Source organism: Alternaria ethzedia (genome assembly GCF_023757985.1).
Source record: "Alternaria ethzedia strain BMP 0044 chromosome Unknown scaffold_14, whole genome shotgun sequence".
Lineage (NCBI taxonomy): Eukaryota > Fungi > Ascomycota > Dothideomycetes > Pleosporales > Pleosporaceae > Alternaria > Alternaria ethzedia.
Window position 1 is genome coordinate 386,826 of NW_026056207.1, and position 10,684 is coordinate 397,509.

The window sequence follows — 10,684 nt, forward strand, 5'->3', positions numbered from 1 at the left end:
TCTCGCACACCAGAAATCCCAAACAAAGAGGACGTAGAAGATCCTCCTATGTGCATTACGTCGTCAATCTATCTATATATCCAAAGAAACACCGGGGTATGCCGCATATACAATCCGAAATCCACATGCTGCCATCTATTAAATAATCGTCCACACACATCAACGTACTCCTTCCTCCCTTGCCATTATCAACAACACCCCCCTCTCCTCCTCCCCCCACCCCCACCAAGTCTAAAAACATCCTCCCACTCCCCCAACGCACCACCAGCTTTCTTCCCCCCTCTCCTCCTCAACCTAACCCCCTCATCCCCAAACCCACTCCTCACACTCCCACCTCCATCATCCCATCCCAAATCGCCGTATTGGATCCCACTGGCCGGATCATCAGGATCGATTTCGCCCAATTCGATCTTGGTGAGAATCATGCGCGCCAACCGTGTAAACAGCTCTTCCACGTTCTCTCCGTTCAACGCGGAGACTTCGACAGCAACGGGGATGCCGTTCTGGCCAGCCCAGCGAGAGGCGGTTTCGGCGGGGACTTCGCGGCCGTCAGGCGCAACGGTATAACTCGCGTGGAGATTGGCGTTGAGTGAGGGTGTGCGACTTGCTTGCGACGAGGGCGTGGGTGGTGGGAGACCAGATTCCGAAGAGGGCGTGCTGGCGTAACTGCTATATCCTCCTCCTCCCCCTCCTCCACTATTCATGCCTATGGGCACACCCCCATCCTCAACATCCGCCTTATTCCCCGCCAGTATAATCGTGATATCCGGCCCCGCCAACGCCCTCGCATCATCCAGAAACGTCTTCAACTGCTCGAAGCTGCGCCAGCTGCTCACGTCGTACACGAGGATAGCGCCTGCAGCGCCGCGGTAGTAGGACCGCGAGACGGAGCGGAAGCGCTCTGTGCCTGCTGTATCCCATAACTGGAGTTTTATCCGTTTGCGCGACGAGGGGGACGAGGGCGAGCGTTGGCGGCGGTCGGCGATGTGCACGATTTTGGAGGAGAATTCTACGCCGATTGTTTGGCTGGAGAGGACGCGCCCTGTGAGTGAGGGAAGGGTGTTAGTGGGGGTCGTTGATGGCGGTGGGGAGGGAAGAGGAGGGGAGAGGAGATGGGGGGTAAGGTTACATTCGGATTTTACGAAGCGGTGGAGGAGGCAGGATCTATAGGCGTATCTTGGTTACTCGGTGTTTTGGTACATGTCTTCGCTCTTATCGCGAACTTACTTGCCAGCGCCGCTGGGTCCCAACAGCACTACCTTGGCTAGGTAATCATACATACTCCCCAGCTCCTGCGTCTACTCAGCAACAGTCCTGCCAAGCTCAAAAAGTGCCCATACCTACTTGTAACGGCGGCTCGCTGCTCCGCGTCGACGCATTCGACACGGCTCGGTTCCTGCCCATGGTTGAACGGCGGCAGCGGCCTCGTTTGACGTTTCTGGCGGCGGGCGGATGTAGGACGTGGGATTTCGGTGCTATTCACGGTCGCATGTGTGTTCCGAGTAAGCTCCACGAAGCGAGCAAGGGCGAATAAGGCGGATTCTAGTGGGAAAGCGGTTGCGGTGTTGTGTTGTTCATCTTGGCCCTTATCTTTGTGACGCCAATTGGTGGACCCTGGCCCGCCGCGCTTTCGCGACTTCGTCACGCGCACGGCAAGCTGCCGACCTTTGGCTGCTTCAGGTAAGCACTTGGGCTATCGCATCACGATTTTCTATATGTTTGCTAGTTTGACGAGTAACGTCATTGAGTTAACAGATTTGATCTTCACATGACATAAAGGTTGCTGTAGCATAGATCAGATTGGATTCATACGAGGCTTGAACAACAGTGTCGGGAGTCAAGAGCTATATACAGGGACTCCCAATTAGGAACAACGGAAATGCGACGACATACAAACAAGGAAAGAACCAAGGAAAGGTGGTATCCTAAACGCTACGCCAATACTAACAACATCTGCTCAAATACGCGTGAACGAGATTACTGCTGCTCCATATCCCTCAAAGGCATATAACTTGTCTCCTCCTTGTTCCGCCTCCTCGCGGCCCACGCATCACTGACCCAATCCTTGAAAGTAGAAAAGACACCCTTGTGGCCCATCTTCTCCATCTCCGCTTCCTTCTCATCGATCGGCGCACCAGGATCAAGGACGCTGACCTTCATCCAGCTGGGTCTGTGCCAGAACTTGAGATGCAGAGAGCTCATGACAACGCTGACAGATGAGCATGCCATCGCGGCACCGGCAGCCATGGGGTGTAACGAGAGACCCCATGGAAGGAAGAAGCCCATTGCGAAAGGAAGACCGATAAAGTTGTACATACAGGCCCATGCCAGGTTCAGCTTGATGCGGAAGAAGATGGCACGGCTGAGAACGAGTGAGGCCGGGATGGAGAGGAGATCGGTGTTGGTCATCAGCACGATAGAGGCAGCCTCCATGGCGACGTCTGTACCAGTAGAGAGAGCAATACCAATGTCGGCAGAAGCGAGCGCCGGAGAGTCGTTGATGCCGTCACCGACCATACCGATGACTTGGCCACGCGACTGGAGGTCTTCGATAATAGCTTTCTTGTCGGCGGGGGTAGACGAAGCGTGAACATCTGCGGGATCGATACCAACTGCAGCTGCGACGACAAGGGCGGAAGCAGAGGTATCACCAGTAACAATCGATGATGTTATGCCTAGACGAGAAAGGGCAAGGATTGCAGCGCGGGCAGATGGTTTGATGGTGTCGGACATGCTCAGTGTACCAGTGTAAGTGTTGCCGATGGCGGTATGAATCGTGGTGATACCAGCGGATCGGTTTTGGGGTCCACCTCGAGGTCTGGAATTGGCAGCGGGTGTGAGCGGCTCTTCTACGAAGTCGGGGACGTTAACGCCCTCGGAGGTGAGGAAAGCCGTGTTACCAATGAGGACCTTGTAACGGGTACGCTCTCGAGAGAGGGCTGCTTCGACCGTTGCGATGATACCCTTACCGGTGACAGCTTCAAAGTCTCCGACTGAGCCATCCAGGCTGCCATCGGGTCCGAGACGGAGATGCTCCTTGGCAGACAGAACGATAGCCTTAGCAATAGGATGCTCTGAGCCCATTTCCGCAAGTCCAATGAGAGTCCACCAAAGATTCTTCTTATCAGGGCTTGCCCAGCCTCCTTGAATGTCTGCCTGAGATACACTCATCTTGCCAACAGTGAGCGTGCCAGTCTTGTCGAAGACAACATGGTTAATCTTTGTGGCAGTCTCAAGAGCGGCACCACCTTTGACGAGAATGCCATTCTCAGCTCCAACACCAGTACCGACCATGACAGCGGTGGGTGTTGCAAGACCGAGCGCGCATGGGCAAGCAAAGACAATGACAGCGATGCAGAGCTTAAAGCAAACCATGAACTTGCCGCCACTAGCGTGATCAAGGAATACTTTGGGTGGGTAGGGTAGGACGTGGCTAAGGACCATCCATCCGACAAAGGTTGCGAGGCCGAGAGTGATGATGATTGGAACGAAATAACCAGCAGCAATGTCGGCAAGGCGTTGAATGGGAGCCCGACTCGTTTGGGCTTCCTGGACGAGGCGGACGATTTGACTGAGCTGAGTGTCGCGGCCGGCTCGGGTGACCATGAACTCCAGACGTCCGTTTCCATTGACAGTACCAGCCATGACCAATGCGCCTTTCTTCTTGAGTATTGGCATAGCTTCACCAGTCACCATACTCTCGTTGAGATACGACTCTCCACGTGTGACAGTGCCATCAGCTGGAAGCTTGTCACCCGGACGAAGAATAACAACGTCGCCAACCTCGATGAGTTCGGTGGGGATGACCCTTTCTTCAGCAGCATTGCCATCAGTGGAGGTGCGTTCCGACTTCTCTTCAGCAACATCCCAACCTTCAGCAGCTTTAGCCGCAGCGATGGGATCCGCGTAAATGGTGGTCATGGACGGAGCTAGCGACATGAGGCTGGAAAGGGCCTTGGACGTTTGACCCTTTGCACGGTTCTCAAGATAGCGACCTAAGCTGATGAAAGTGAACAGCATGGTGCTGGTTTCGAACAGTGTGGTCGGCTTGGTGTGTGGGGAGACCAAGAGTGAGACCAACATGGAGAAGACGCTGAAGAAGAAGGCGGCTGAGGTACCCAGTACTATCAGAACATCCATGGTGGGAGAGCCGTGGCTCAGAGACTTGTATGCAGAGATGTAAAAACGTTTTCCGATACCAAATTGGACTGGTATAGTAAGGACCAAGCAGATGACGTCGCCGAGATAAAGGCCAGGTATCAGACGAATACCGCCAAAGTTGAGGAATGGCAGGAACATGGGAATGAACATGCTTATCAAGAACACAGGAAGTGCGAACCAAGCCGAGAAGATGACAGATCTTCTCCATTCCTGGATTTCTTTAGTCTTTGCGAGGGACTCCAGTTGGGCATCGTTGTCTTCGGAGTCTGCGACTAATGCGTTGTATCCAGCTGCCTCCACGGCCTCGACGATTGCTCGAAGGCCAACGATTTGAGGCTCTCGCTGAATGGTGGCTCTTGACGACTTGAAGTTGACAGTTGCTGAGGTGATGCCGGATCTTTTCCGTAGTAGTCCTTCGAGCTCTTGAGCAGCGCTAGCGTTGGGCAGTCCATAGATCTTGAGCTGTACGGGGATGTTGCTTGTTGACGACTGCTGTATGCTACCATCGACAGATGATAGGACCTGTGCGTCAAAGCCGCGGTCCTCAATAATCTCTGCTATCTGCTCTTCGGTGAGCTTGGAAGGGTCATGCACGATTACGGCACGGTTAGCGAGTAAGCTGATGTTGAACTGGTATACACCCTCAACGTCCTTGAACCCGCTCTCGATGGCTGATGTGCATGCGCCACAGGTCATGCCCTCAACAGCGACTGTTGTGGTCATCGTCCTCTGCTGCTTCCGGCTCCTGCTCTTCTTGGCTGCTGGTGTTGCGGCCACGGTATCCAGTACCTCCGCGTCGAAGCCAACGTCTTCTATGGTTTCAGCGAGCTTTTCCGGAGATATGATCGTAGGGTCGTGTTCGATGACTGCGCGCTCAGAGAGGAGCGATATGCTGAAGGACTTGATTCCAGCCACGTCCTTAAAAGCGCCTTCTACGGCGGATGTACACGCTCCGCATGTCATTCCGCCAACTGAAAGCGTTGTGGTCGAGGTGTTTCCAATCGCCTCCTCCTCTTCATCTTCCGAATCGCTCAGAAAGTGGTCATCTGCGCTGTGCGACATCGGTAAATCCGACGAGAGCACTTCTGCGTCAAACCCCCTGTCGTCGATAATCTCCCTAACTTCTTCCGCGGCGATGACCTCGGGGTCATGCTGGATGACAGCCCGCTCCATCACCAAACTTATTGACACATTGCCTACTCCCTTCACGCCCTGGAAGCCCGATTCAATCGCGGAGGTACACGCGCCGCATGTCATGCCCTCGACTTTGAGCGTCGTTGTCGCCATGTGCGCTGTCGTCGGAGGAGGAGCCATGATGGCTAGAAGCGCTTTTCGGTGCCGTTGACTTCAGACGGATCGCGAACTAGACTGCTGATGCTGAGCCAGATGCAGCATCCAACGGTCGAATGGGGCGAGGGCGGCTCGTACGAAGCGGGAGGATTGGGGCGAAGTCGAAAAGCGATCGCGCGACGTTATGGCGACAACGTGAGGTAAACGCGAGAGGATAGCGGACTCCGGAGTAAAAAGGAAGGCCAGCTTCCGGTAGTGCCAGATGGCGAAGTTATTAATATGGCGATTGATGAACGGAGTGCAGCAGCCACAATCTGACCCAGTGCTGATTCAAGCCCAGCGCCGCGGCACGTCGAAAGAAGGCTAGACCGGCTCCGCAGGTGGATGATAGGCCGTTATTGCTAGGGTGCCGCCACGAGCTGATCGTCAAGCTGTCAGAGTGCAAGCGCTGTGAGATGCAGGGCACACTCCAAGTCCGTAGGATGACAGAAGAAGGATTAAGAATAATTATGATATCTAGGAGTTGGTGGTGTCTTTGACGCGGCACAGACACTAGACGATAGTGTTTCCTTCTTGGCATGTGAAACAGGAAGGAACATAAAACCCTTCCTGATCCTTAGATGAGACACGCGGAGCCTCAGGGCCTGTTACCGCTTTGACCGAACGAAACAAATTACCAGTATCGTGGCAGTTTGCCTGGATTGAGCGTGCACCGTGTCAGTCACCGAACACGACGGGGACCGGACTTGGTGTCCTTCGTCTTACGAACTGCTGAGTTCGTGCGCTATGATTGATGATGGGTGGCCACCATATGATCTCGTGATTGCGGAGCAGGCGGTGTCGGGTACGAGTCAAGGCCTGTGTCGCTGACTGAGAGGTGATTCCTGGCACATTATTCCACGCTTGAATGCGGAAGGCAAGTAGAAAAAGTGCCTATTGAACTCCCCTTATGGAATCGAACTCGTTGAATGAATGGAAGTCCGAGCGTAGAGGCGGGTGGGGTTGAGTCGCGGGGCAGTCGCGACCGACCGCGATTGCCAAGACGTACCTCACATGCAGCTGCCTGCTCGCCTTCCACTATCGATAGACAGCTTTGTTGAAACCACACATTACCACCCCAGAAACCGTAACATCTACGTTAATACAACATGGAGCAGACCAAGGCCCTCAACGCTCTCGAGCCCTTCCTTGCCCTCAGCAAGTCCGCGACTTCTCCACGAGCAGCATCGGACTTGATCGTGCAAGCCACCAGTGCGCCCAACACATACGTATTCGCCGAACTCCTACAGACGCCAAACATCCAGAACCTACGGAATTCAGAGGAGCATGCGTCGTATCTTACCCTGCTCGAGATCTTCGCCTGGGGAACCTGGGAAGACTACAAGGGTGCGTTGATCATACCATAGCCATCAAGTTGTATACTGACAGCGCAAAGCTCAAGCAAATCTTCCCAAACTCTCAGCACAGCAACACCAGAAGCTTTTGCTGCTCTCGTTACTGCCGCTCTCACACTCACACGCCACCCTCACCTACAAACATCTCATGACAGCGCTCGAGCTGCCCACCACCCGCGCTCTCGAGGAGCTCATCACCACTGCCATCTACTCTGGCCTCATCACTGCGACGCTCGACCCCGCACATTCTCTCGTCTCCGTAACGTCCATCTCACCGCTCCGCGACCTCGCACCAGGGTCCCTCCCCGCTCTTCAAAACACCCTACAGTCATGGTCACAACGGTGCGACTCTGCTCTAGCAGATCTGGAGGCGCAAGTCGCAAAGGTCAAGAAAGAGGCGTTGGATCGAGAGAAGATGCGCCGGAAGAAGGAGAGGGCCTTCGAGGCAGTCATGACGGTCGGTGACGAGAAGAACACTGGCAAGCGGAATCTAATGGGTATGGGTGGTGACGACGCTATGGAGATTGATGAGGATAGTAGCGGCAGGATCACAAGGGGTACTAAGAGGGGCCCTGGCGGATTCGGCTTCGGGAGCTCTGGAAGGCGTTAAGGCGACGGTGTGTGTAGTATCTCATAATACTGCAACACGTCACGTCTTCATAACCATGGCCCACACTCCCCAAGACCGTCTGGCATGGGAAAGCAATTTCTTCAATGCCGGTGATACCCGCGGATGGTTGCAGGGCTTCACGCAGGATGCAGCCTTGGGTCATGTCTAGCTACATTCGAGACTCCGACAAAGGAGACTTGATGAGAGGGCCAGGAGCACCAGCAACCCCTCCATAGTTCTATATAGGGATCGGAGCAACGATCACTCCTCAAGTGCAAGCATCAAGCACATGATGAAAAACAAGAACACCACAAACACCCATCTTGAAAATCTGAACATGATGGATTATGACTATATGCCGTGCATGCCTCACTCCATGCCTCATTGCCCATCCAAAGCCTCCTCACCAATCTATAAAATGATAACAAGAACCATCCATTATCCCAACAAAACAAGAAAAGCCCAGCAGAAATTCTGGGGTATCTCGCGAAATGCCCGTCAAACGCCTGCCCTGTATAGAAAGAAGCAGAAACGCCATGCAGTGCAGGAGAGAGGCAAAAGGCCAAAGCCAACAACAAGCACCATCCTTAAAGATGGGCATCCCACTACCGCTGTCCTGATCGTTCCCATCGTCGTGTCCTTCGTAATCATGCCCTCCGTGGTGGTGTGAGAAACACATCGGGAAACATAACAATAACCGCTGCTTCGACGCCCTCGTCGATCATCCATTGTATTTCCGCCTCGGCCTCAGCCTGCGCATCCATTTCCATCTCCATCTGCATCCGTGCGTCTACGGACTCCTAAGCCGGAGCCGCATTCGGCTGAAACGTCTGCGGCACTGCCTCGCTGCCCTCCGCCTCGACGGTGCTCTGGTGCAACTGCGCGATCTGGCCGGCCATCGTCCGCAGCGCCTCTCTCGTCGCGTCGATGTTGAGTTCGCCGCGCTCAGACGCTTCTTTCAGGTATTGTTCCCATTCTGGGTCCATGGGTATGTTTAGGGCGCCCGAGGACTCGCGCAGGGCGGCGGCGTGGAGGAGGCGTGCGTTTAGGGAGAAGCCGACCGAGGAGGAGAGTTCGTTGGATGTGGAGTCTGAGTCTGATTCCGAGTCTGACGCTTCTGCTGCGCCGTCTTCGTCGTCGTCGTCGTCTTCGGCTGAGGAGGAGGAGTCGGGCATTTCTGTGTCGCCGCCGTTGTGGTGGTGGTTGGGCGGTTGCATGTTTTGCCGGGTGAGCGGGTTGTGCAGGAGGTGGTTGTGGTGTTCTAGTTCTTCGATTTCGACTTCAATGTCCGTCTTGACGTTGATGCCTGCGCCGTTGTTGTGGCGCGATGAGTAGGCTCGGCGTGTGTCGACCCACTCCCCTATGTCTACGCCGGTCGTGTCGACTACGCGTACGCCTTCGTCCCGCTCGTAGCGCTCTCGTGCCCAGAGTGTGCCTTCCCATCTGCAGAAGCCCTGGATTTCGGCTTCGGTTAGCCCGAGCCGGTCGAATGCGTCGAAGAGTCGCTTGTGGTGTGGGAAGCGGCCGAGGCGTTTTCGGTGTGGTTGGAAAGCGTAGTTTAGGCCTGGGTACCGCGCTTCGATTGTGTCGAGGGAGCCGTAGAAGTTTGCTGTTTCGATGCGCACTTCGCCGACGAGGTTTTTGGAGAGGTGCGCGCTGAAGGAGGGCGGGTCTGTGGGCGAGGGCGTGGGGAAGAGCGTGTTGTAGACGAGCACGCTGATGGGGTTTTTGCGGTGCATGGCTGCGGGTGTGTTAAGGCGAAGTTTGTTGGTAGGAAGTCTGCCGCCGTGCGAGAGGGAAGCGTGGATAGATGAGGTGTCGCCGTCGCTCGCAGATTGCGCGTTTGGGTGCTCGAGTGTGAAAGCGAAAGGCGGAAAGTGGGTTGTCGCAGAATGTGACCGCCTCACCCGCACCTTCTCTAACTTCCTCCTTACTAAGGGGCCGGCCAGGTGTGTGTGCTGACCTCGGGCGTGACCGCTGTTTCCAAGGTTCCCACGTTCTGACGCCGCCTAGCTCTCCCACTAGCTATCAGACGCTCGTCGGAATGGTGCACACCGGGTACCTGACAGCTGACTCTGCTGTCTTGCGCGTCGAGGTTCCGAAAGTCCCGTGGATGGTAATTTGCAAAATCCCTGAATGCACAGAGGGAATCGCTCGAATGCTATGTCTTTTGCGCTATCCTGCAGATCTTGCGGGCCAGAGGGGAGACCCCGGCTTTTGCTGCGAGATTGGTCGGGAAGGGTCGACGGCGTTTTGCGACGAGAATGCGGCACGGCGACGACGTGGGAAAACGGTGCAGACACAACACAAGCTAGAGAAGTCTGAATGTCGAGGCCGGCGAGGAGCAGGGGAAGAGCGAGCAAGATGGGATCAAAGGGGAGCAGGCGGGTATAAGTCTACTATAAGACATGCACTCTACTCGCGTCAACGCTCTCTGCCCTCACCGCCAGCACATGCACGATTATGGCTCGCTATTATTCTGGATCCTCACAGTTGGCCACAGATGTCGCAACAGGGACCAGACCCTGAAGGCCGCTATGCGAAGGCTCACACCGACGATCCCCAGTTTTTGCTCTTTCACCAGACTGACCTCGGCCACCCTATTGAACATTCTGCTCGCCACCTAGCACACCTGCTAAGCAGAAGCGTCGCTGCACCTGTCAAGCCTCGCCGACGGTACACACGAGAATCGCCGGCCTCTTCGCTGTCAAAGCATGCCTGGTGTAATCCCACCTGCGACGGTGGGTGAGTTGTAACCCAGCGCATGAGAGACCAATAGGTCCGCCCGCCCGCCGATTATCCGGGCCCGAGTATTCGACATGGATGCCGCGGGACGAAGCATGCACGAGGAACGACTGGTCCAGCTCTCTGTTCCACTGCCATGCCTACTGCAGGGTTACTCCAACTTGGCCCTTGCTATGCAGGCCAAGCCTGTACGACTTGTTAGCATTTCCGTCGTCGCGCTCTTGCCGGCGACGACTTTCTTCCAGTGCGCCACGGAAGCGCATTTGCTATGCAGGGGTACTGAGGATGTGGTGTTTACTTTTTGCTATTTGAGGGTGTACCATGGAGGGATTGTGGGCGAGGTGATATGCCGAGAATCGGACCCCTGCCGTTCCGCCTCGATCGTATCTGCAGCCGATTGGGCAGTCACTAGGATCACGTGTTTGCTGCTGACACATCGAGTCCGCGTACGCCGTGGCTGCCTCATTCCATCAATCCTTCGATC

General features: G+C 55.2%; 4 protein-coding genes across 4 annotated transcripts; 1 reads left to right on the forward strand and 3 right to left on the reverse strand.

Annotated features, from left to right (window-relative positions):
• Positions 1-188: 188 nt before the first annotated feature.
• Positions 189-1,404, reverse strand: J4E87_006264 (uncharacterized protein; the record flags this gene model as incomplete). Its single annotated transcript, XM_049377869.1, has 2 exons — positions 189-1,009; positions 1,341-1,404. 2 exons carry the CDS (start codon positions 1,402-1,404, stop codon positions 189-191), a joined length of 885 nt encoding a protein of 294 aa, XP_049232436.1.
• Positions 1,405-1,977: 573 nt separating this feature from the next.
• On the reverse strand, positions 1,978-5,475 carry J4E87_006265 (uncharacterized protein; the record flags this gene model as incomplete). Its single annotated transcript, XM_049377870.1, has 1 exon — positions 1,978-5,475. One exon carries the CDS (start codon positions 5,473-5,475, stop codon positions 1,978-1,980), a length of 3,498 nt encoding a protein of 1,165 aa, XP_049232437.1.
• A 1,124-nt stretch (positions 5,476-6,599) lies between these two features.
• Positions 6,600-7,455, forward strand: J4E87_006266 (uncharacterized protein; the record flags this gene model as incomplete). Its single annotated transcript, XM_049377871.1, has 2 exons — positions 6,600-6,837; positions 6,887-7,455. The coding sequence occupies 2 exons, from the start codon at positions 6,600-6,602 to the stop codon at positions 7,453-7,455; spliced, it is 807 nt and encodes a 268-aa protein (XP_049232438.1).
• Positions 7,456-8,255: 800 nt separating this feature from the next.
• On the reverse strand, positions 8,256-9,194 carry J4E87_006267 (uncharacterized protein; the record flags this gene model as incomplete). Its single annotated transcript, XM_049377872.1, has 1 exon — positions 8,256-9,194. The coding sequence occupies one exon, from the start codon at positions 9,192-9,194 to the stop codon at positions 8,256-8,258; it is 939 nt and encodes a 312-aa protein (XP_049232439.1).
• Positions 9,195-10,684: the final 1,490 nt, after the last annotated feature.